General features: G+C 36.1%; 1 protein-coding gene across 14 annotated transcripts in view; it reads left to right on the top strand.

Annotated features, from left to right (window-relative positions):
- Positions 1 to 21,264, top strand: part of QKI (QKI, KH domain containing RNA binding) — a 161,774-nt gene extending 140,510 nt beyond the window's left edge. For 2 of the 14 annotated variants that reach the window (XR_012586171.1, XR_012586172.1), the window contains 4 exons: positions 8,805 to 8,892; positions 11,213 to 11,509; positions 13,406 to 14,255; positions 18,918 to 19,336. Coding sequence is in view for 9 of the 14 variants with exons in the window: in XM_074580289.1 (XP_074436390.1) it covers positions 8,805 to 8,892; positions 11,213 to 11,520; positions 13,406 to 13,531 (522 nt within the window). In the remaining 5 variants the exon portion in view is untranslated. Of the gene's footprint in view, positions 1 to 8,804; positions 8,893 to 11,212; positions 11,521 to 13,405; positions 14,814 to 18,917 lie in introns of those variants that run through there. The other 12 variants (XM_074580280.1, XM_074580283.1, XM_074580282.1 and 9 more) reach the window with 9 other exon arrangements.
- Positions 21,265 to 27,129: the final 5,865 nt, after the last annotated feature.

Here is a 27,129-nt window from a genome sequence, read left to right as displayed (position 1 = left end):
TGAGAATGAAAGGTTTTGTTTATATACTAAAACATTAGCGTAGCTGGAAACAAAATTAGCTGGCACTGGGGAATCTAGAGTTTGAATAAAATACTAGTTTTGAAACCTCTTAATGGGGTTTGTTCCCCCCCGGCAATACCTGCGTTCGCTGTCTGTGCACTTAAGGGAAATTTACAGCCAATCAGAGTGTATAAACTCAAACTTTTAATAGAAACCTCGTGGGATAACAGAGGAAAAATAAATGGTACAGGTCAGGCCAGCCTTATCTACAAGTACTTTAATTGATCATTCCATTGTTATATTTCTAACAACTGCCTCTAGTCTGTACCTGTTAGAACAAACACCTTTATCGTAGGTAGTTGTGTAGCGTAAGTCGGTTAAATTATTTTTATAATTTACCTAAAAGTCAGGGTGGGATTAAAGCATTTGTCCTGATATAAGTGGAGTGTGTCAACGAAGCCTCGAAGTGTTTTGGCACCGTTCAGTCTGTTCGATAAGCTACAGCTGGAATGAAGAGCTGCATAATATGTCGTGCTTGGTTTCGGCTCTGTTCAGATTCCCAGTGTATTCGTAGTACTGAGGATGTTGCTGGTGGAGCTGTATGCAGGAAATTTGTACCAGAGGCTTGCCTGGCAGTATCTCATTCAGTGTGCTTAGCTTTAGCTCCTTCTTTCGGAATTAAGCTAGCCAGTGAGGAGGAATTTTGAACGTCTAGCATTCCAAAATTAGAAATATCAAAAATAAAATGTTAGCTCTGAAAGTTTTTCAACTGGGCTTGCGTGTTGCTAAAAATAGATAGCCATTTCATTTAAATCTTAATACAAATGTTAGCGAATGTCTATGCTAACAAATCTTGAAGTATTTCAGTATAATTCTGTCTTTTTAAAAACATTTTAGAAGGCCACTGTATAAATGTTTTTTTCTTTTAGGATTTTTGGGGGTTTGGTGTATATATGTATGTCATGAAAGATGCATTCCTGTTCTGGAGCTTTATGAATTGCTGAAGCTGTTCTGTGTGGTGTACAGAGATTCTTTTCACTGGTTTTATTAACACCATTAAAAGGTTGAGGTGTGAGGGAAAGAGGAATGATAATTAAAAAAAAAAAAAAAGGCTAAACAAAAAGCAAATTCTGGAATTAAGTATTGCTATGTCTAGCATAACTGACCCAAGGGACCTTATTTTCTTGAAAGCCCAGACCCCTGTGATTTCAATACGAGCCTGTCATGTCTGTTGTGAAGAAATGTTGGGACAGACATAAAAATGTGTTAAGGTCAAGCAGAATGCTACTGGTGATTTCCCACACTGCCGCCCCATATATTAACAACTAGTACTCAGAGGGGATACGATGAAGCAAACCCTTGAGTTCTACTGATGCTGTATTTGAGTCTGGCTTATGAAATGCGCTTCATGCTGATGGTTCTGTATTTTCTTCTTGCGTTATCTGTATTTTCTTCTTGCACAAATGGAAAATGGGGGAGGGAGGGCATAAGGACTCTCGAAAATATTACTGGTAAGCCAAGTATCATGATTAAACAGGGACACGTCAGATAAGGTGATGGGAAGTGTAAAAAGATATGCTGCCTTTTCCTCCTTGTGTATCTTTAACATTATGACCAATTAATTTGTCAAGTCAAACAGCACAGTCGTCTTTGCATATCATTTGAACTGAGAGCTTGCTTTGAAGAAGATAAGCAGACTGTGTTGCCCAGAAGAAATAATGATGCTAATTTATCTTTGCCTGTCCTCATAGGCATAGTACTGGGCATCAGTATTGAAAAAGAAATAGAGAAATAACTGAGCTATAGCTTGCCACCTATTCAATGCCACAGTAGCGTTGATGGCATACAGGGCTTTAAGAAATATGGCTGGTCTTAAAGCAGTGATTTATTTTACTTTGTTTCAGAAGTATTTGGAAAAGTTTCCTCTGATACAAGAATAGCTGCCAAATTATGGCAGAAAAGAGCTCTTCGGCAAATTCTCCTCAGCACAAACAAAGCGATGCTGTAGGTTTTCTGCTCCATCACCATCGGAAGTGTATCATCAAGAATGAGAAAGTCTCAGTAACATATGTTTACCAACAACTTCTCACTATCAATATTTACATTCTGAGCATGGGAAACTTGGAAGTCTTTGTCAATTTTTTTGAAGGGAAGGGATGATGGGATGTTTTCCTTAACACTGAGTAGCAGAGTAGCTTGCCAGAAGTAAAAGTTAGCCTTTATGAAAGTGAAATCTCGCAGTAGGCAATTGATTAATAGTTTAGCTACTCACATTCAGATTCTTTTAAAAAGCTCTTTTGTGTTTTACATCTGGTTACCTGTCATCTTGCATAGGATTTCATTGCCATAGATACTTCAGTCTTTTAACAACTTGGATATTAAAAAAAAAAAAAGACCTTCCAAACACAGAATAGATTTTAAGCATGTATACCCGCACTTCAAGGATTCTAACGTGGTTTAGCCTGTGGTATTTTATAATATACTTTACAATATACTGATGTCTGAGATCTGTTTTTTGTTTTAATACGTGTATGTCTAGGAATTTGTAGTATATTGTTTGTGAGGTTTTTTTGTTTATAGATTATGAATGGAAGGGTTTTGTCCCTGAATGGAGACATTCATGTGTAAAGGCTGTTTGACCGGCGCATGGTATGTTAGGAATACTTACTGATCTACAAGTGAATTGCAGTGGAACATTTTTCTTTGTCAGGGAGATAAAAGCATTCCAGAGCCCGGAGAGTCCAGGGAGTGTCACAGCGCAAGCCTCCAAGCTGCAGCTGTGCGGCTGTATAGCAGCTGGGGACTGTAGGAAGGCAGGGTGACAGACCCCTCAGGGGCAGCAGCGCCGCCTGCGTAAGAAGGCTAAGATCAGTAACAGTAAAAAATTTCAGTGGTGCCATTGTGTTTTACGAAAATTCGTATTAAACTAATAAATTGTGGGTGGCTTATACTATACTGATACGCAGTTTAAAGAATAATGACAGTGTGGATTTAATGTGTGTATTTCTGAGATACGGTGGTAGAAAAGTTAGGTTTCTTGTATGTGGCAATTGTAAGTGACTTTTCTATTTGAGGAAGAGTTTGAAGTATCTATTCTTTTTCATTAGTATGGTGTTCTTCCATAACTGCCAAGTTCTCTGCCCTTCTGTTTGGAGTGTGTGTAAAATTACTTAATGCCTTACCTGTGTACTAAAAAATACAATGTCTTATTGGCAAAATTCTCTGCCTGAAGTAAATGTAGAGAAAAGTATATGGACTTGGACAGAATGTGGTGGCTGGAAGAGATCTCTCCGAGGGTGGCAGGAAAGGTGCCAAGCTGCTGTTTAAGCAGAGGTGGTATGGGGCAGGCAGGAAGGTAGTCTGCAGAAGTTGCTGAGGTGGTTGGAAGGTACGTGCTGCTCTTTTGTGCTTTTGTCTTGCTGAGTGTGCCTGCTTGTTCTTTCCCTGAGTGGGACAGGCCTGCTGCAGTTGTCTGGGGAAGGTCAAGACTGATTTTTGGTCTCTGTATTCACATTTATCCATCATTTTGCTTCACTATTGTTTCTTCTTCCCACTTGCTGCTCCTGCTCTGATCCTGAATGGATAGCCCTGAAACAGCTTATGAAGGACTGCTCCCTTAACCAAAGCCAGACTTGGCTGCATTTGGTGCAAGATAAAACTGACTGCAGCCTTTCCTAGGGTTGGACTCAGTTTAATTCATGAGAATTCAGCTGAAGTGCGGGGATGTGCGACAGGATTGCAAAAATGTCATCCAAACTGCATGGCATTTGTAAGCTAGACTGTCAATGAACGACACCTTAAGCATATCTATATTATTATGAATGTAGGAAAAAAGTATATTTGTTATATTTTACAAAGTAGTTACTTTGAAAGGAAAATGAGCATTATACGGGGAGAGTATGTACGTTTGTACAGAAATGCTGAAAGCCTTCCTTGCCCATATTGGTCATAATGAGAATCAGGGTATGTTCTGAGACTTAGCTGGGTGAGACTGTGAGGCACAAGGAGCTCTGTCAGGATAAGGTGTCCATGCTATCCTACGAGTGAGTGGATTGTTTGGTCTATAAATTAACTCCGCTGCAGTCACCTTCCATGCGTGTCAGTTTGGGTTCGGCAGCAGTATGGCAGGGCACTATGAGCAGTGACTGGCTCTACTGGATGCTAGCTGGTGGATCTCTGCTCTGTAGTAAACATTGCTACTTGATCCTTCTTTCCTTTTAAGAGAGTACCTTTCTTTCCTTCTCTACTGTAATCTGTTATAGGCTTCTCAGAGTTGACTGTACACAGAATCTTAACAGTCTACCTGTCACCTCTGACGACTGTTGTTAACTTCTGACGTCTTCATTGACATAGCACAGTGGATGCACTTCCTTTTGGAGTCTGTATGCCAGTCTGTCTGCCAGCTTGATACCATGCTTGTGTATGTTTTGTGTATAAATAAGAAGTTAAACTCTATGATACTCTTAAGGGCGCACTGTATGCGTATGAGAATCTGAAGCATTTAAGTGCCTAATAATAATTTCAGAAGCATTAGTTAAAAGAATTCTCTGAGGATCTTGGGGTTTCTGAGGTTGAAGTATAGCTTGGACGTTGATAAAAAGAAGTCATTAAAAAAATTAAATGGAGTGCTTTATCTGAGCTCCCTGTTTCATGACATGAAACAAGCTCTTACTAATAGCAATTTATTACATAACTGCATTCCTCTTTTTTTTTTTTCTTTTTTAAACAGACAGTATTGCCCAGTGTAGAAGACACAGCTGTGGTTTTAATTGGGCATCAGTATGGTCAGCGTTGTGTATTTCATTTGAAATTGTTTTATTCTGGGAACTGTTTCCGCAGAGACTTCATGTAGGTGGCACTTGTAGTTGTTACTAGCGTTTCAAACCTTGTGACTGTTAATCGTACTCTGACAAAGGTTAGAAAACAATTTACTTAAAGTGATAGTGATCACTGGCATTTGGTCGTCTTCAGGTCTTTTTATTGCTATCCTAAGTCGAGCTGAGCTAGCGTGAGGAAAACTGGTTGTGTGTTCACAGAAGGGGAACTGCCGTTGGCTGTGCACAGTTGACTTTGTCAGGATTTACTGCTTGTGTCTCTTCAATATTTGTATTCAGTGAGCAATTGCAAGTGCTTACATTTAAAGAATTATGTTTCAAGATACCGTTTAAGGTTTTGGTTTTTTTTTTTCTTAATCTGCATGTTATTTTGTACATGAGAAATACAAGGAAAGCACTGGAGATTTAAGAGGATGAGTGGTTTGAGTCAATCGCTTGAGCCTCAACTTAGTTATGCAAATCTGGCTTTCAGTGACCTTATTGATGTTTGCTCAAAGTAGCTTCTTCTTGGTACAAATGACTAAGCTTTGTTGTAGCTATTGTACAGGTAATGTACTGTCCCTTTAGAGATTGCCTTTGTATCCCTGATGCAACCTCTCTTTGCTTTAACAGAGAGTGCCTGCAGAAGTGCCTGGAGCTAAGCTAGATTCCGTCGGTGTGCCTCGTTTGATCAGCTGTCAGCAAGGAAGAGAGAGGATAGGGCAGGCAAAAACATGTGCCCATTGCTCTATCCCAGCTCTTGGAAATGTGAGGTCTTGGCATATTGGTGAACGATGTTCACCGATATGTGGAGGGCTTGTTACCAGAGAATGAAGGACGTGACAGCGTATTTGAAAGGCTCCTGACCGCTTGGTGGCAAGTGACTTGTTGCATGTTTAGGGTGTGAGAGGGCAGCAGGATTTTGAGCAGTACTAGTAGGGTGGTGCAAATAGTGGTAAGCACCCATGTCTTGAGGAGATAGTATTGTATAATAAACAGTGCCATCTTCTGGGAGGAGTCGGAATGATGCCCTTGTGGTCAGCAGTAAAGATATTTTTAAAGGGGGGGGTTGTGTTGTTTTTGGTTTTTTCTCTCTCTATCTAATGCTGTAAAAAACAAAATACCAGAAGCTGAAAGACTGCATTAATGTCTACTAATGCAAGTCCACATCTGACATCTGTGCATTATCACTGATACAATCTTTAAATAAAAGCTTTAAACTATGTTTTGGAGACTGTTTAAAAGAGCAAAAGTTTATCAACTGCTGAGCAGTACTCCAGAGAAGTAAATCTCAAAAATAAAAGGACTTGGTCTGCTTTGTATGCTGAAGGCAACTATTAGTTTTGTAAACATACTTTGTAAAACCTAGATAATTGCAATGCCTTTTCTCATAGGAAGAATAGTGACCTGTAGCAAAATGTAAGAACAATTACTTTGTCTGTCTTTTATTGCTTTTAAGTTGTTATAACCCCTTCTTTTTGGGATGTCATAAGGGAAAAAACATTTTCTGCCTTAAAATTATTATCCCATAAATAGTTACATTTGGGAAATGTTCACTGTGGTGCAAAATCTGGGATTAGAGTTACTAAAATTATCCTAGCAAGTGGAATGTAAGATTCAGCATTTACTGAGACTCATTAATGGTGTCAGATCAATCACCTGAACTCTTATTTGAAGGAAGTGAGCAATTTTAGTAACATTAATGGAGCTATATGGGGGATGTAGCTGACATTGTGAGGAGGTCTTTTTGTTACACACTTTCAAATAAATAAATAAATAAAGGAACCCAAGCAAAAAGCCAATAACAAAGCATAACTATTATGGGGGGAGAGGAAAAGAGGAATCAATGTGTTAAAAATCTTTATTGCTGAAATAAATTAGATAAGGTATATCCAGAATGACAAGAATTTCTGAGCTCTGGATGGGCAGATAGATTTGGAATTGTTTTTGTTGCATCATGATCGTCCAGGTGAGTTATCAGCAAAGATGCAATAGAATAATAGTTTCTTAAAAAAAATAATTTATTTTCAATGTAAATTGTAAGTCCGTTCTGAGTATGTCGTATTACGCATGCTATAATCAGTACATTTTGTATTCCAGAGGGTCTTGTTTTAATGACTATGGAGTCTGAGGTTTCTGGATAGTACAGTACTTAACTGTACAATTAATTTGTAGTTAAAATGTTAATTGAATGTGTATTTACTTTTTCAATATTAGTGTTGGCTTGGTCTGTCACACAGTATTTAATATATAAAGAAAATGGCTAACTTTCAGTATATTCTGAATGTTTATCAGCAACATAAATTGTTACGTGCTGTGTGTAATCTTTGTTTGTGCAAGTCTTCAGTATTACAATTAGGACTCTCATTTCTGACATCTGAAAGTAATTTAGTGTTGACCCATCTTACTATGTTAAGTTGTTGATAAAAATCGGATTTCAAAGTTGCCATTGCAAGGGGTGGTGGTCCTTGAGCATACCTCACACTAAGTATTATGTTTGTTTAGATACAATTTAAAAATGTCTTTTGTCTTGTAATTTAGTAAATCCCTTCTCCGTAGCTTGGGAGTTAAAGTATGTATAACAATATTTTGCTGCAAACTAGCCTGAAAAAATATTTCCCTACACATTTGGAACAGTGCACATAGATAATCCTATTAACTCTTAACTAGTTTGAGATGACATTTCATTGGTGCAGTGCTGTAATGGACACAAAGTTATTCAATAATTCTTTTATTATTATTATTGGCGGTGATTGCTATTCTTTGTGGCATTTTATTCTGTTTTTTTTTGTAATCACAAGTGCTCTTGGAAGTCCTAGTTCAAACCATCTTTTAAGAGTTAGGTAAACAACTCTCTCTGAAATCAGACTTTAATATTTTCAGAGTGGACGGCACAGTATGTTATTATCCAGGTTCCCATTATCTTGGGAAATGCCATTGCAAATATCTGGGAAACATTGTGTGAATATACAAGATAAGTAAACATATAAGAAATCCTGTTTATCAAAGGAAGAATGCCGTGCAGCTGACAGTGAAGTTGCCCTCTTTTCCATCTGAGTGAGAATTTCAGCAGTGTCATTCAATACAAGTAGCAAGGTGGTAACTTAACATCAAAGTACACGCTGACCATCTCTCTTGGGTTTCCCGTATCATAATCTTTTTTTCTGCTTGATAGGATGTAGAATAAACAAATGGTAGTATTTCTGGAAAGACAGATCAGAAAATGTCTGGTCTTTAAACTAAAATTGTACTAATTAGAAATACTTTTGTTAGTAACTGGAAAAGTGAGCCTTTTTACCTTTTTTTTTACTGAATACTATGCAATATTTATGCAAGCTGCAGGAGTAGATAACTTCAGGGAAGTCATTTACATTGAAGCAAAAACAAGAATAATGTACATTATGAAGATAATAGTTATATCCCTATCGGAATACATCTACATGTGCCAGGATTACAAATTCTGCCTTACAGCAGTTTCTGATATCTTGTTTGGAAAGCTACTCGAAGTTGGCTATTTATTTTTTGTTTGCCTCCCCCCGCTGAAGTAGTCAGTATCAACTTTAGTGGAGCAAGTTACAATAAATTGGAAGTTGCTTAAGATCTGTGGTGTCTGTTCTTCCTCTAGCCCAATAATACAATTTTTTAAAAGATACCTTTAGGAGTACATGAAAACGTTTACTGAAATTTGAGAAAAAATTTCCATAATCAATTTCTATCAATCACAACTTACATTACCCCTATTTTTGTAATTTATGGTATGAGCCTTTTTCAAAACTCTTTTAAGATATTTATCAACACCACTTAATGATAGACAACATGCAAGTTGTACTTAATTTAAGGAAATGTTAACAAAGCTTACTGGTTTTGTTCCTAATGGTACGCAGGTATTTTGCTTGGTTAGAACTTGAAGGCATTTTATTCTATGTCCCTTAAATCTTGTGCACTAGTGAATTAATAACCCTGACTTTATTCTCGTCTTTTCACGTGCAGGCAGAAGGAGAAGACAGCCTTAAAAAGATGCAGCTGATGGAGCTTGCAATTCTGAATGGCACCTACAGAGATGCCAACATCAAATCACGTAAGCATGTCATAAGCTCGAGGGTCAATGCCGTAGTAATATTTGCAGGTTTTGATTCCTAAAGCTACTTTTTGGCAAACGTGCAGTACAACTGTGTTGGAGGTTGGAGGGAAGTAAAAAGCCTACAGGACAGTAGGTAGCCATTCCAAAAGATCTTCTGGAGATAAGTTATGTCAGTTTGGGGTTTTTTTTGTTTGGATTTTCCCCCCGGGACCCCTCTTTTTTTTAAACAGTATGGCTGGGTTGAAATATTTACAAATATATAGTTTGAGAAAATTCAACCCGTAAGCCAGATTTTTATATTTTACAGTCATTCTTTCCTTAATACATATGAAGGACAATGGACTCCTTTTCCATTTTATTTTTAGAGATTTAATTTGAAAACATTACAGATGTTCAGGATACTGTGATTACATTTTTCTGTATTATATTCCTTCCTTTCATCTTGCTTGCATGCGTCCCCCCAATGTTATGTTTTTCCAACAATTCATCAACTGATTTCACAGCTGAGTTCACAGGGATCAGTGATGTAATGAGCCATTTTTATGATTTCTTCCATTACATTTGTGTGAGAATGCTTTTGCAAATGCATGTATGCACAGGTTTACACTTGAAAATTAATTACATACACCTACTAATGAGAGCATATAGCTATTATGTGTGATACAAATTATTTTCTCTAGTTGAAAATCTCATTTCTCTTCCTGAAACTGTAGTTGCTGATACTGTTCCAAAGTAAATTTTTGCTGTAGCTGTGATACAGATGTCAAATGTAAGCACAGTTAAATCAGTCTTTTCACTAAGGGCCCACTGATATTTGCAAATTTGTTTCTCCGCACAGTCACCATTTCCATGTTGAATATGTTTAAAGGTTGGAATGCAGTTAGGTCAATTTGAGAGTGCTTACACCAGTGTAATTATTCTGATTTGAAAAGAGACATGAGCAAGGGCTTTTACCGCTACAATGGTAGCGGTAAATCTTCCAGCTCTAATGAACACAGTAATATTTAAAGCTAGATCACTTTTAAATATATTTTAGTCTCTAAATTATTACAAATTTATGTGTAAAATAGCTGACGGATTAGCTTAAATTGGTGCAAAGTGTTGCATAGAAACCTTTGTATTAACGTGAACTTTTTTTTTGTTTGAGCTATTCCCATTGGTCTATTGTATCAGTGTAAGTGGGAAGATGGATTTTTTTTTTTTCATTTTTTGACTAGAGATTTCCACACTAATATTCACTTCTTGATAATAAGACAATTTCATTGATTGTGTTTTGATTTTAATGAAAACTTGAAGATGTAGAAGCTGTATTGGTTTATTTCCCTTTAAGAAAGGAAATGAAAATGTTTAAGGGTTTAGTTTTTTTAATTATACATTAAGTCTGAGCACTTGTGTTTTTTTAATTACTTTTATTTTTTTAAACAAAAGTCTCAGATCTGAAAAACTTTCCTCACGTTTCTTTTTTCAGACCACCTGTAAGTTAATTAAATCAATATAGATCAACAGTAATGTGCAGAAATCTATAAATTATAAACCTTCAAGATTGACTGTTACCAGCTGATGTGTTAGTGTTTAAGAAGTTGTTCATCTTGTGTGCCAACAGGCTTCAAATAACACTTAATGAAATGTGCTAGCACTGTTTGGGGGGAAAAAAAATAAAGGCACCTTTTTCCTTCACCCTAAGCAAGACCATAGTGAACTTCTAATACAAAGAAAGTATTTTATTTTGAGGAATTTGATATGGAAGTAACTTTTGAGTCTATTTTACTAATGCTAGAGTAGGAGAGGAGAGGCGTTGTGTTTCTAGGTCGTCTTTAACTTTACTAATCCTGGAAACTGGAATTGCGTATATGTTTAAATACAATTTTAGGATGTATAAAAACTGTGGACTCATACGACAGCTCTGCATAACTGAGTATCTGTGGACTCTATGGTTGCACTAAATTTTGTACTCTGTATTTGATTATGACAGTATTTTCCTTGTATCTCCTGCATGCATCTCGGTCTCATGCAGTCTTGATAGCATAAATGAAGAAATACGGTCTAAATGGAGCTTTTGTGCTGTGTAACCTGTTTGAGAAATCTACCTCACTGTTTTACAATGGCTTTTTTATTTTGCATGTTCATACTTAATCACACTGGAAAATGGAAAGCTGTTTGCATTTGAATGGTGTGCTTTGGCACTGTGTGATCAGCGCATGTACTAATGATTTCCTTTTATTTTTCTTCTTTCCTACTTTTCCCCTTTTTTCCCATTCTTTCCACGTTTTGTACTGCTATCTCCACACTTTCCTCTGAATTTCTTTGCTTACTGTAGCAGCCCTTGCCTTTTCTCTTGCAGCAACAGCCCAGGCTCCAAGGATTATTACTGGGCCTGCGCCTGTTCTCCCACCAGCTGCCCTGCGTACTCCTACGCCAGCTGGCCCTACCATAATGCCTTTGATCAGACAAATACAAACCGCTGTCATGCCAAACGGAACTCCTCATCCCACCGCTGCAATAGTTCCACCTGGACCCGAAGCTGGTTTAATTTACACACCATATGAATACCCCTACACGCTGGCACCAGCTACATCAATCCTTGAGTATCCTATTGAACCTAGTGGTGTATTAGGTAAGATCTGTGTACGCGGATGACTGGAGACTGTGTTGCCTATGCTTTTGTTGTATGTGCAAGGTAGAGGTCATGGGGCTCAAAGAAAAGAGCTTGAAACAACAAGCTTGTCTCAGGTATATCAAAAATGCCTAGGAAAGCTGCTCAAATGGTGTAACTCCAAAACATTTTAAACATGTTTTGCATTATTAAATATGTGTGTTTAGTATAATAATAAGGTTACTGAAAATGAAATCTTAATGTTTTTATGACACTAGATGGTGAATACGTAGGCAAGGGAAGAAAAAAACAAATAGAAGTTGACATCTATTATGTGTCATTTGGGCTCCCATAAATACTAGATTTGTTTGTGCTGTCTTCAATACAAATTAATTTCCAGTAATCTGTGGAAGAGAGAACTTCCTATTTTGCTATACCTTTTTTAGTAGCAAAGCCGAAGAGAGTAGAAAGGTCTTTATTCAGTTTGTTGGGTTTTTTGCTTCTTTATGTTGTACACAACTGATAAATCTCTCCTCGGTGTCAGAAAGCTGTAAATTATTTTGTAAGCAGAAAATAATTTCAGTGAATGAATATAAAGCAGGCTAAATTCTGACCAAAGGATGATACAATTAGCAACTTTACTGATGGCTTCTTTTATATACATTGGATTGAAATGTCTGTCATTCATTGACTTGCTGTGTGAGGCAAGAATGATAAAGCAGCCATGACAATTCATTTAACTGGTCAATATGGAACAAGCAGTTCCAATAGTTTCTTCCTTCCCTACCCTCTACACAATCTAAATAATATTTTCTCTTCAGCTTGTTCTGAATTGCATGTGACCTTGGTGCTGCATAATGTTGATTTTATAGGACTTTGATCCTAGTTTGTTTAGTGGCAGTTATTGATTTACACAAATTCTAAACATCTCTAATGAACGCTGGACAAAAAGGTTCAAAGTCAATATTTTGTTGAAGGTATTGCAAAAAATCAGTGTTTCACTTACGTGACAAATACTTGTTATCTGTATGTGTGCATGTTCCCACATTATATTTTATATAGTAAAAAAGAAAATGATTTCAGACTTTTTCAGACTTCTGCCTTTCAGGATTAGTGAATCAATAATAAAAATGTTAGTAGGACAAAAGTATGCAGTGGGTCTGTCCTTGAGCAGCTTATGGTTGTTTTCCATTACCCCATAGCCAGAATTCAGTGAGCATAGGATAATTATTAGATTTCCCTCAAACATGTAAATGTTCTCCCCAGCTCCTCCACCCCCCAATCTGCGAGTCCACTTTTGATACATCCTGGGGTAAAGTCACTGCTACAGGCATCATCACAGTAGCTATCAGTTGCTAGTTAGTGGCACACCTCTCTCCTGAATTCAGTTAAAAGCAAATAAAGAAATACGTCATTCCATAGTAATAATTTAATACAGTGAAGGGAACTTTGATTTCTCACTGAGTTTTCTGTAAAGAGAGAGGAGGGGAAAATTACTCCTAAAATGGTATCTGAAAACATTGCATACTTTTGGGCTTATTACAGGTGTAGTGCCCTAAACTCACCAAAGAATCTTATTTAAAAAAGGAAAAGGGAGGGGGGGGGGGATAAAAAAAAAGACCACGCCTCCACTTAGGTAGCATAGACTCAGTAACTCTTAATACATCTACTCTACTATCTGAGCAACTGTATAGAGTTAATTGAGTTAAATTAGTTTCTCGTTGAGTTTTATTTCAGACTACATTAATTCTTATTAATAGTATGCTATATTTTTGTGGCAGACCTTTAAGGCGTCTTAAAATAATTCTGTTAAAAATGGCAAAGAAATACACCCCTATTAGTATTTTTGGGGGTATTGGTGTTGGGATCAAATTTTAGTTGGTGACTAACTTTTAATTCCCTTCCTTTTATCTTCAGGTATGGCTTTCCCAACGAAAGGCTAAGAATTCAAGAACGGTCTTAACTGATCCTTCATCAGATCTGAATTTTAACAAATGCTTAGTTTCAGCAGCCTTGAAAAAAGCTTGGCCTAGCAGTCAGTGACTTACTTGCACTTTTTTGCACATAGATTTAAAGTAAAATAGTGCTATTAATTTGGGTTAGCTCCTATTATTACAGAGTAGCTGTAATTTATGAGTGTATAGTAGTGTACTGACTGCTAAGTGTTCTATATAGTGTTTGCTTTACTAATCACCTAATTCATTGCAGTTCATACTTATTGACTTAAAGTTTAAAATCACAATCTGTAGGCTTGAAGAATTGCTTTAAATTTATTTTTTTTTTGTGGTAGAACTGGAAGTGATCTTAAGGTTAGCAAATAATTGTCAGTATTAAAAGATGGCATTATTTAAAATAGTCCTGCTGCAAGAAAGGCACTTCAGTGAATATGTGACTAGTAAAGCTTAAATGTGCTTGGGTCTAATAGATTTCATGAAATACTGTAATTTTGGGATTGTAAATGAATGGATTAAACAGGTTAAGGCCAGGATGTTTAAAATAAATGCAATATTAATCTGCACAGATAAACTTCTTTTTTAAGATTAAGATTTGAAACTACTGTGCCTTAACTTGTTGCTTTTCTTAAAATGAACTTTTGTAGTTAATGATCATTTAAATCCATTTTGATAAACCTGCTGTTAATGTTTTCTTTGAATGTTTTCTAACTTTGTCTTGGTAATTGCAATTTAACTAGGTGCGGTGGCTACTAAAGTTCGAAGGCACGATATGCGTGTCCATCCTTACCAAAGGATTGTGACCGCAGACCGAGGTTAGTTTAGTTCTGCAGTTCTTGTTTGTAAGAAGTGCTTTGAGTGTACATGAGATTTGCAACACCACAGCTGGTTAACCAAATACCATATTTTGACCCATTCATTATTTTTTCCTCAAAAATCTGGTTAGTTAATATTTCATTAGAGTTTTGGGAATGCTTGCAGTTTTAACTTGACTTTCCCAGCTCAATGATATATATACACTTTGTGATCTATTCAATATAAATGCTATAACTGATTCCCTTTTAAAAACTATGTAAAGATCCATCTGCAACAGGAAACACTATGAATTCAGTGCTGCAATAATTAATTTGGTCATGTGCCCCCCCCCAGTTTGTTCTTTTAATTGGTGTGGAAGTATCAGATTGGTGTTGCAAAATAAAATGAATGGATGGTTGCTTAATGAGAAAGAAGTAAAGGAATAAATGCCTCCTGTCTGTGTCTGGAGAAATCTGAAGATTTAGATTCCTTTTTTTTTTCCAATAAACTTTTGAGCCACTGTACTGTATATTATGAGGAGGATGCATGTTCTCAGATACCTGACTGAATTCAGAAAGGTAAGGGCTGTGAAGATAATACTTCAAAAGTTGTTTGAGTTTGAATTACTAAGGGTGGGGGAAGGGAGGGTGTTTTGGTTTTTTTACCAAAATCTATTTCTTGGTATTTGCCTTTTGCTGCTAAAATGTGTAACCTGAAGGAGATGCAACTTTTGAAGTCCTGTTGGTGAGATGACATCCAATATTTGGGCATCTCTCTTTAACCCTTGAATGGAAAGTAAATCTTCATTTTTCTCCTGTTCCTCAAGTGTAATGCCTTTGGACCCCTGAATGAAGTATCTAAGCTTATTGAGAAAAGTGATATTTTCGGTTTATTGACATTGGCTAGGAAGCAGCGTGTGGGCTGAATTCTTATCCCATCCCTGCTGCTGACTCACTGTGGGTTTCGGCAAGTCATTTAATCTCTCTGTGTATGTTTTCCCATCTGTAAAATAAGGATAATAATACTTCCCTACCTCACAGGGGTGTTGTGGGGGTTCTTGTTTTGTACAGGGCTTTGAGGATGCAAAGCATTATGTGCCAAGTATTATTATTCTGCTCTCATCAAAATCAGTGTTGTGCAGGCTCCCATGATATTGTAATATTCAAAAGTCAAATTCAGGTGACAGATCTGACATCTCCTAACATTGACTACACTTCACTTCTCACAGCCTCCCATAAATTAACTACAGGAAACAATACAGATTTCAATCAATACAGTTGAAAGGGCACTCCTGGATATTTGCTCTATTTAGGTAACACTTTTATCTTTCATATGTAAGGATCTTGTGCTTTACAGAAAGCGTAAAGCTGATAATAAGACACTAAAGTTTTCTAGAAGATTGCTTCTTCTTTTATATCACTGCACACTATCTACAGCCCATTGGCTTGTTCTCATTTCTTGATAACTCTTCAATGGGCAACAGGGTATAACCAGGATAAGGTCATAGCCCATGTTTACCGAAAAAAAAGGAAGTGGAAAAAAGATTAAAACCTGTCTCTGTCAAGAGTAATGGGTGGTAAGGATTTGGTTATCTTTGAAAGCTTGACCTGATGTTGCAAAAATCAGTTTTTGCTAATGGTCTTTCATGATCTGCAGTGGTAGTTTCAGGTGACAGGTGAGACTGCCTTTTTGTTTAATTAAATATTTGCCTGAGACAACCAGTAAATACACTGATAAAGCATTAGGGGAGGGGGGTGGCAGGAATACCACTTTGTAGTTTAAGTTCATCATTGTAATGTTTACTCAACATAGATTTTAAATACTTTGCAAAGGGCCTAGATGTTTTGTCTGGGTCGCTTATAATTGAAATTACTAAATGGTATCGTTTCATCTTCTTTTAAAATACAGCCACTTTCTGATAATTCTGTGTTCATATCTAGCCGTATTGGAAGCCCAGTGTCTTAAGTAAATAAACAAATACACATGGCTTATCTCCTGTGGAATAAGTCATGCATACCTCTCACTTACAGCATGAAAACCATGCTGATATTTCAGGAAAACATTATTTTAAAGTCTTATCTAAATAATCCCAGTGTGTATTAAGAAACTTACACAAAGTTAATTTTACAACTGTACTTCATTGTATTTTGAATTTTAAATCCTAGATTATCACTGCACAGGTTTAACAGTTTCACAAAAAGTTTTGAAGATAACTTTGTTCAGCAGTAAAGCAGTTTCATTTACTATGTTAAAATTATGTTACAGAATTAGAACACTATCAGTATTTACCATATTCACCTATTTGGTTGTTCTGTCACCAATATACTTCTATAGCTGTGGCCTTGAAAAACAATGTCAGCAAACCGAAATACTTTTTTTTCAATGCAGAAACTTTTTTTGATATCGTTAAATGTCACTAAATCTATATTTGCATTCATTGGGTCTAAAGTTTTGGGGTTTTTTAAGTTCTACATCAACTTTCAAATGACTTTGTAGTACTACTGCATTCACTTTTTAAGTAGGTTTTTATTCTTTGCATAGGTTTTTTTTCTTTTTTTAGAGATAAGCACTGCATTTAAAGCAAGAATCCCCAAATGTGTAAATGTTTTACTCTTACAACTAAGCATTTAGAATTGGTGAAGGGTTGAAAAATATAGCTCATTTTAACTCAGAATAAAACCCCAGTTTATAAATAATACAAAATTGAATTTGATGCATATAACAGAGAGACTGACTGATTTAATTGTAATAAACTGTAAATGGTTTTGCACAGTTGACAAACCTGTGTGTACTGTAGAAGGCCAGAGACTTGGCAGAGGATGTATCACAGGTGTACTGGTATTTTTAAAAGGTAGCTTGCTTTGATTATAAACTCCACAAGAAATATTAATGCTGAGAATTTTCTTGAATGTTTTATCCAGACCAACTGTCACATAATTTATATATAAATTTTAATACCATTTAATCAAAATTGTAATCGGTCTCAAAACGCTTTAAGACTCTGTTTCTAGTATACCTGTAAAGTGGTGAGATTGTGCCACACAAAAATATTTATTTTTATTTTTGCTTATTTTTGAAAGAGCCGTTTTAATTTAAACCAATCCCACTTAGCATGATTCTGAAAAAATTCAGGGAGCATGTGGTCTCATTTACGTTACAGCAGTAATTTTTCATAGTGTTATGAACTGTATCCTAAATGATAGGCCATTTTTATTATGTGAAAGTAAATCAGCCCACAGGAAGGATTGCTAAATCGATGCTATCTGTGAATATTACACCTACTGGACTTCATTTTATGTAATGGCACAAATCTGACTTTGCACTGAATACCTTTCTCACTTTCATCTCCTCTGCCTTAGTCAAAATGGCAACAGTACAAAAACTTTATCAACCTCAGAATTTATTAGCTATAATGAAGCTGTTGAATGAGTCTTAAAAAAAAAAAACTATAAAAAAAATCATACTACTGTTAAGTGGACCAAGTTTGGTGAAGGAGAATGTGAGAGAATGATTAAAGAAGGAACAGCTCAAGAACATTGGGAATGATAACTTTCCACTTGAGAACTTTTTTATGTTTTACTGTAATTTGTTTGTGTTTTTGGGTTTTATTTTTTGTTTTTGTTTTTTTGTTGTTGTTGTTTTTGTTTTGGTTTTCTTTTTTTTTTTTTTGCAAAAGAAAATAGTATTTACAGGTGGCTTCTTTTAAAATATAAAAATATAAAGCAGGAATGTATATGAAATGTCAGATTTTATTGTATTTGCAGAGTATTAGCTTTGAAAATGAATAAAGAGAGCTGTTTGTAGTTTTAAAATGCCTTATTAGTATCAATTAGATATTTTCTCTATTTTTTGATGTACTTAGAGCTTTTTAAGTATAGACTTTAAAATGGCAGGACTTTTACAGTGTTTACATGCAAGTGCATTTTATAAGTGTCCTATATGTGTAAAATAGTATTTTGAACGGGAAAATGCTGGCTAAAGTAGCAGGCTGAGCGTTTTCCTGGTTCCCACGATGATGCCTACATTGCTAGACTTCAGTTTAGTATTGCTTTGTATCATGAGGCCAAGAAATTCCATGTTGTTTGTAAATAGAATAAATGAAAGGCAATAAAAAATTTATTGAACAAAAACCCTTTGTTTGGCCCATAGTTTGTTGAACCAAATTGTTTCTCTAAGTCCAGAATTCCTTAGATGACTCCATTCTTTTAACAACCAGTTATTAATAATCACATCCATCATTAATAGTTGCTTTAATGCTTGCACCTGGGGAGGTACTAATGCTTAATAGCAGTCAGATACTGATGCTGCGCACTGACTGTTGTTCCAGAAATCTTCTACCCAGTTCCAAAACTGTTCATCGTTTTTTGTTTTCCAGTTTCCTTCATCGACTGCTACTAACCATTAGTCGTTAGTCGTATTTTATCTCTATTTCTCCTGTTAACCGGTTTTGTGGGAGCGGGCTTCTCCTTCACGTGTCCAAATCATGATGGAGGGCTGTCATGATTTTATTGCATTCTGTAGATGGTGTCGATCAGTATGTCAGAATTAAACATGCTTGTTTTTTTTATTAGTTGTGATTAGTTTTCATGTTGTCATTAAGCCGTCACTAGCTGGAACTAATCTCTTCTCTATCTTTTCTTTCTTTTTTTGTTTTGTTTTTTTTTTTGTTTCTAACCACCCAGCCGCCACCGGCAACTAACCTATGACCTTCTGACCTCTGAACTCTTCACCCAATGATGACCTGACCATGCCTGCCTGCTGATCAGTTAACTGGTAAACGCCTTTGCTTGCCTGTCTTCAGTGCAGCGAGCTGGGGCACTTGTCCGTTCGTCTTACCATCTAACAAAACAGACAAAGAAATTGTTGTCCTCCAACTCCGCTTTTTGTTGTTCTCCTGTTTGGGTGAAAGTGGTTCTAGAACCTGCACTGAATAGTAGTAAAGCAATAAGGTCCAACTCATCCCTCCGCACTGATCATCCTCTAGTGTCCCGCCCCAAGCGAACGGTAAGGAGGCCTCGCACGAGATGGAGACAGATGTCCCTTAACTACCCGATGACAGAGGCAGTTACTGTGAGAGACTTCTAGGAATATTTTTCTTCTCAAAAAAAAAAAAAAAAAAAAAAAAAGAAGTCAAAGCTCTCTCTGAATGTACTGTGTGATGATGCATCATGCATGAACCTTTGGTCAGGGATGTCATTGGGGAAGGGATTCCAAAAAGTATTCAAAATTTGATACGCTGTTTAGTCACTACCGGTGCCCTCAAAGGGCAGACGTTGCCGCCTTTTTTCTATTGCCTGCCAAATTGGACGTTTTAAAGGAAAGTGTGCCATGAAATGCAGATTCCGATGACTTTTCAGAACTACGTTAATGCCGAGAACAAAACAGCAACACTATTAAAGCAAAATCTGAGTTTAAATTATTTTAACCATATTTTAATCTCCTCGGAAGATTACATGAGAACAAGGTACATGCATTATGTGTCACATTACTGGGCAAACTGTTCAAATATTTTTTTTAAACCTCCCTGTATAGAAAAAAAATTCATTAAGGATGTAAAAGCCATGCTTGCCTATTTGCTGTATACATGTAATGAAATTGTAGATAAAGTGTAGTGCATTGAAACAAAATGAACAAAAAAGTAGATACTTTTACTATACAAGGGTGCTGGTGCAGAAAAAAATATATTTTTGGAAATGTAGCATTTTATACTTTCAAGTGTTATAAAAAAAGAAAAAAAGAACAAAGAAACCCTTTATTTCATTAAATGATTTTTTCTGGTGGTTGTCAAGAAACAAAAGACCAAAAGAGCCTTTTAGTCTTTCTTTTTTATTTTTTAAGTATTGGAATAAGTCTAAAGAAAAGGAAGTGCCTTATTTTCTTCATGGTCATTTAGTCAAATGTCTTGTATAATCAGCTTCTCCCTCAGACAAGTTACTGCATGCCACTCAGTCGCCCAGTATGTGAAAGAAGCTGTGAGGAAAGACAAATGATGAGTTGACCATATTAATTACCTGATTTTTGCCATACTAGTGTGATGTGACTTTGCCAAAATCTCCTTACCTAAAATATTTGCTAAGTTTTTGTCAAACCAGCCCATCGTTATTTCAGCCACTCCACTTTCTAAATCATAGCAAATGCCGTACTTGTGCAATGTAAACCAAAGGGTTCTGTGATGCAGACCGCCTCATGCTAGATGAGACTATTAGCTGACAAATGTTTGTAGAGCTGGAAGTATGTCGTTTTTGTTCAGGGATGGAGAGGAGTTTTCTTGATTTTTGGTTAGAATAAATACACATCAAATATAGGAGGCTTCGTCGTCGCCCAGAAAACTGATGTTTGGTGGATAATGACATTGAAAGAGCTTAGCTAGTTTTCAGTTACAGTCTGAGCGTGTCCCCGGTTTTTACGAGCAGCTCCTGCAGTGGCAAACAGCATGCGCATTATTTATTTTTCAGCTCTTCTTTGACTATTGTTAGATCCGCCCGCTGGCTTTTCTTTATAAGCTAAGCAGGAGAGGGGCATCAGCTAATTGTTTGAAGTCCAGCTGTACTTTATTTTTGACCTTTATTTCCACATGAGATTCATACAGCTGGGCAATTGCAAGAGCTGAAGCTGTTGAACGCACAGTATTTAATTCTGAAAACATTAAGTATTACTTTGTGTGGGGCTCAGTACTAAACTTGGCAAATATCAGGTGATAACTTTATTCCCCTCTTGTCAACTTATTCTCCTCCTGCAAATCTTCACAGCTTCCAAATGAAAGGTCAATAGTAAGCTAAGAGGGCTTACATTTTTAAGCACCTGCATGGTGACCTCATCTAACATCTTGTCTCACCTGGAAATAATTATCAGTTTATTTACTATGCAATAGACATTCATCCTTCCGTATTCAGCTAGCTTTTTGTTTATTGTGCCACCGGCTTTGTCTTCCTGTTACACATACAGTTGTGTTGATTTTACTTACAGTATATGCTGTGCCATTTTGATTTTATTTTGGTTGGTTGGTTGAATAAACTTGCGACACTCGAACATTTGAAGAGAGATTTGCTAAAACAATACCAGTATTTGATCCAGTTTCATCTCAACTATGATAAAACCTGGACATTTTAGATGTTTATCAAAGGTCTTTTACGGGGGGGGAGGGGAAGTGTATGAAATAGATGTGTGACATGTGAAAGTAACGTTTGCTCTGAACAAACTTCTGAAAACTTAGTTGACAAAATTTTGGATCAACTTAAAAAAAAATAAGCATGACTTTTGAAATCTCTGGATGCCTTGGTTCTCAGTATTATCATTCTTTAATGACTTTTTCTTTATTAAAATAAGTAGTTTTAAGACTTCTTTCTGACAGTATTATGTAATTTTTTTAGAGTGGGTAGATGGGAGTGTCGCTTGTATGTAACCGTACAGATGACATGTATTTGTCTATTCTTTATTATCTTAGTAGTTTCATGCTATGTATGTACCATAACCAACCTATTGCCTATGAGAAACATGTAAGATAATGTATTTACAGCCATTGTTACAAGTTTATAATGTATTTTTCTATCTTGTTTTATATGTATGTTATATAACATTCAAAAGAATTTTTTTCCTGATTGAGAAAAAAGGATACAAAATGCAAAACCCACAATTTTGATAACTGAAAAATTGCCAATTGTTTTGCAGTACTTTATTATATTGGGAGTGTTGTCTTTCTTGGGCTTTTAGTTAGCTACTGGATGAATACATTAGACATATTTGGGTTTTAGTTGGGTTTTTACATAGCTTGCATTTTAATTCTTTGGTTCTTTGCTGTTTCTATTAACCCATAGCATTATTTTAATAAATGTTATAATACCAACCTACTAACTCTGGACTATGTCTGTTTATTAACCATTACATGTTTAATTAAAATAAACAAATAAAGACGGAAGAATGTAAAGTCTTGAGTTACTGGACTAACCCTGAAGAACGTGACCACAGATAACACAACGTGACTTGTTTTTATGTTGTTTGTCGGCTGACATTCTGCACACTACTATTAAGTTGGCTTTGGTCATTCTGGCCTTTTTACCTTGGGGAATAGGTGCCAGTAGAAATGGGAACAAAGTAGCATTTTTTTGAGGCATTCTTCTTGTAGAGTCTTGCCACTTGCCTTTCAGCATCTGCATTACTAATTCCACACTTTCTTTTTCTTTCTCTAAAATAATTACTGTCAGCTCACAGCAAAAGAGCAAAGATGCCAGTGCATTGGTAAATCGTGACGGTGTACAGAAACCAGTTTGATTCTTTGTTGAACCATTCAGAGGTTGCAGTTAATCTCATAGGAATTGGTGATTTGTTGGTTTTGGCACCTGATTCACTGTTGCATCACGTGACATTTCGAAGCACAAAATACTTCTAGACAGAATTACCGTACATTGAAATACAAAATCTGGGGGTTTTCCTTGCCAAAAGTGCCTTATTTTCTTCACGCCATGCTATTTTTAAGTAACTTTTATTTTTTTTGTACTTCTGCCATAGCCTATCAGTATTGCCTAGCTCAGGGGAGTACAATTTCTGTAAGCCAAAGGTCAAACTGGATCATTTCCTACTGACTGCAGAAAGTACGAAAATACACCTTTCGCTAAATTACCACGCAACAGCCATTTCAAATTCCAGGGCTGCTTTTATGTGATCTATATCCCTGTGGATGACTGTAGCAGCATGAATGCAGGGAATTGAAATGGGGGAAGTGCTGTTTTGAATGTACATCTATGCAAATGCTTTTACAGAAATGTTTCTCAAAGCTTCTGCTGTTCGAGGCTCCTTTACGTATCCTAGGTCGTCCTCCTAGATTTGTAATCTGAAGTGGACAGTAATTACAGTTTATGTCGAGGGAGATCCTTGATGTAGATAACTCTTCAGATATCACCAGTTTTTGTGAAAGCCCATTTTTTTTTCCTGTAGATAGTAAAAATTCAGATGAGGAGTCTTTGCATCTGTTCAAATGCCTTCTTTAATTTATGATGTTTCAAATACGTATCTTGAAATCCATGTGATATAAAACATTAATTTAAAAAAGTTCTCACAATATTGGTAGTAATTAAAATAGAATGCATCTTTATTTTATGGAGAAAAATAGTCTAGCTCTGATGAAGGTGTTTGTTAGTTTTTTAATGGTATGTTGCTTTTTGTTTTACAAAAATGTATAGGTACAGCTGAAATATCAGTGCATTTAGAGTAGTTTCACTTGTACAGAATCTTTTTAACTTAATAGATCTTGATTATGTTACTATCCTAAAAGTCAGCCACGGGCAGATGATAAAAAAATTAGGCATTTACAACCGATAACGTCAGGACCTTTTGATTGCATTGGCACAAGTGTCATTTCAGAGCAAATAATTTATATTCCTAGAGAATTTTATCAGAGGCAGGCATTTAAAGTTGGTGGAGTCCTCTCTCCAGTTTAGGTGAAACTATTCAGATGGGACAAAAGATTAGTATTTTATATTGAAGAATACTTCTATTCCCAGAACTACTGCTTTTCTGTAATATTTTTACTATTTTGTATTTTTATTAGATATGAACTACTGTCATACTTTGTCCACAGTGCATTTTCATCTCATTCTTCATTATGTGCAGAAGTGAAAGTTGCTGTAAGTTTTGAACTACTTTAAAGCTGAAGGACGGCAAAAAAAGGAAAACTCTAAAATCAAAATTTTGTTGTTGTCCACCAAATGCATTTCTCAGTTTACCTAAGTGCCTGTCTGAAAATGTAACCATTTTATACGTTGCCTGCTTATAGGAAAGAAAGAAGCTATTTTTAGAACTGAATTGGACAATGGCTTCAGTGTTGCTACATCACTGAAGCTAGGTTGTTCTTTATTATTATTCTGGGGTCAAATTCTAACATTTGAAAGATCATATATTCAAGTTAATTAGAAAGTTGCTGTTCCAGTGGGATTTATTTTAGGGTAAATCTATTTTTTTTAGTTGGTCAGAATATAAACAAAAACGTGGTAAAGCCTTTCAAAGAAAAATCTGAGCAAAGCTATTCACTTCTTAAAAGTGAACTGTTGTACCAAAGTACAACAAATATGGTTTCTCTGAGAGTATTTTTTTTGTATGTGTGTTATCAATCCAGAATATATTTCATAAAGAGTCTTCAGGGACATAATTCATATGTTTTTAATGAACATATTTTCGGTGTATACTGACAATAATGATATTTTATTTGAACATATCTTTAAAAAGTATGTCCAAAATCTACATGTAATGAATGGTTTATTCCCAGACTGTACTCTTTGAGGGGGACCACTAAAACGTTTTCTGCCCTGAAAATGCAGGGAGACATTGAAGTGTGTTGCCATCCATTAAGAAATTAATTTAACTTGGGGGAAACATACTTAACGAGTATACGAAACTTATTTCTTTGTGTCTGGGTAAAAATAGCAGTCATCGTAAATAGCACATTGTACAGAATGGAATCGAAGTAACACATTCCTAGGGTTGAAAGTACATAATTGTTATTGGAATTTCTATTTTGTTTTTAATATATTTGATATATTTTTCTAAAACACTATTAATGGAACACTGTCCAAATAACACATGAACCGTAACATTAACACATGGTACTCAATGTTGAATCAAACTGGTTAACGAAAGCTCTTCCTTCTATGTGCCTGGGCACTAATTGCAGGTGGTATGGTTCTGCATGGGAGGTGGGTGTTGGGCACAGCAGGTTGCAGTGCTAATTTCTTGGTGCCAGCATTTCGGATGTCCGTCTTTGACAACAGACTAACTGGGAGGAATCTGACTCCCAAGGCAAAGATTAACTGAGATCTGAAACTCTTAGAAGAATGAATTGAAAAGACAGCAACAACAAAACAACATATCTACATATATGCTTTGACTTGTATTGTGGCAGTTTGTGTGAAGCATTTAAGGTTTTGTTTGTGCAAAATAATGTATTCTGAGGGGAGAAACAAACATGGACGTTGCCAGAACACATGTAAATAAAACACCATTTATGACTGTACATTATGTGCAATAAAGTAACTGGAAAAAGTGCATGTACTTTATCCTCAAAAGCAAACTGACAGCTCTCAAAGCTGTAGCTATAGTTTTATTTTCTGAAAAGTTAAATTTTATTCTGTATCTAAACAGCAGAATAAAGAATGTACATTTTTCACACTTCAATTTTCATTAATGCTTTTAACAGTGTTATGAAAGATGTTAATTGTTGAAGAGGCTTAAATTTTCATGGTCATCTGATTACCAGGGTATTTTTTGCTTAACAGTTTCTTGTTGCATATGCTGTTGTCTGTAACTGTAAATGAAGCAAGCATGCATTACGTATCATAAACATGCAATACATATTTTGAATATGGGCTTGCGGTTGCACCAATTCTATAAACTTCTTAAAGATGACCAAGTGATTTTGATGTTGTTGTACTTCTGTGAGCATTACTGTTAGAATTGTTTAGAGCACATAAGGAAGAGGAGTGCTACTTTGTAGTAAAGCTAACATACTGTTTTGGTGGGGAGGTTCTGGTTACTATAGAGGATGAAGATAGTAAATCTGCCACCCTACCCAGTATGAATCTAGTGAGAAACACTTTGGAGAAGAAATAGATTATGGTGTTTTAACAGTTCATTAATATTTATGTGATGATATCCGGTTATAGTTCAAGACAATTTCTTTACCAAGGTATTTTTTGCTAAAACTTCCTTCTGTTTTACAGTGTTTAAATAAAAAATGGTTTCCTTCAGAAGTTAGCGTACAGATAAGGTTAAATATGGTGTCTTTAAGTCTGGTAGAATAGGGGAGAGGAGGCTGAATACCAAGGTTTAGGTGCACTTCCTCTCCTACACTCTTCCATGCAGGAAGGAAAATTTGGCATAACTAGCATTCAAAGATACCTTCCATGGTGAGTCACAACAAAGTGGTGGCATCATATCTGAATGAGCGTTAATCTCGGTAGTTGTAGAATATAGAGATGCTATTTGGCATGTGCCACTCGAGGTGGTAAAGCAGCCCGCGACGTCTTTGCTGTTACTCTGGCTGCAAACCCAGGCACGACTCTGGCCTGAAATGTGGGCACAGCCTCACTTGCCATGCTGTCTTTGGCCACACTGTGCGAACCCTCTCCTTCATCCATCCAGACCTCCACAGAACAGAATTGAGATGATCTTCCTTATCTCCGGCCCCAAGCCAGTAATACCTGTTGATGATCACGTTCATACTAGGAATTGCATTTATTGGTCTACAAATTAAGTTAGATGTGGAATTTTATGACTGGAAAATTTCTATCAACAGACTTTACTACTGTTCTACCAACACTTTCTGCATCAGTGCTTTGGTATGTTCATGGAGGGTGGCCAGATGTTACTAGATGTCTCCTGAATGTTTTTACTATAGTTATTGTAGTTACCTTGAGGAAATACAAACATTATCTATGTCAAAATAATGAGAGGCATTCATACCAGAGTGCAAAATGCAGTGTCTGAAATGTGTGTCTTTCACTTTGATGTTCAGGTCTACCAGCAAAAGTAGAAAGAGCTATTATCCAATTCTTTTCTCAGTATCCATGTCAAGTTCTCAAACAGTTAAAAATAGACAACCGACAGCCAGTGCCTGTTGAGTTGAACGCTTCTAAAAATTATCAACCACAAATAACCAGTGGCTCCCCAAACTATACATTTTAAAGTTTTTGTAACGAAATAGCATAGCATGTATTTGCCTTTTTTAATTTCTGTCGGTGCATTTTCAAACTGTTTTCATCTTCAGCAGCAAACAAGGTTGACTAGTCCGAATAGCCAACTGGATAAACTCAGATGTGAGGTTCAAGGAAAAAACACCAAATAATGGCACACCTCTCAGCATTGCATCATTTCAGCAGCTCATCAGTAAATGAAGGTGGTTTCTCC

The sequence above is a fragment of the Larus michahellis genome, chromosome 3 (assembly GCF_964199755.1).
Source record: "Larus michahellis chromosome 3, bLarMic1.1, whole genome shotgun sequence".
Classification (NCBI taxonomy): domain Eukaryota; kingdom Metazoa; phylum Chordata; class Aves; order Charadriiformes; family Laridae; genus Larus; species Larus michahellis.
Note: the sequence above shows the minus strand (reverse complement) of the source record. Positions and strands in the feature narration are given on the sequence as shown.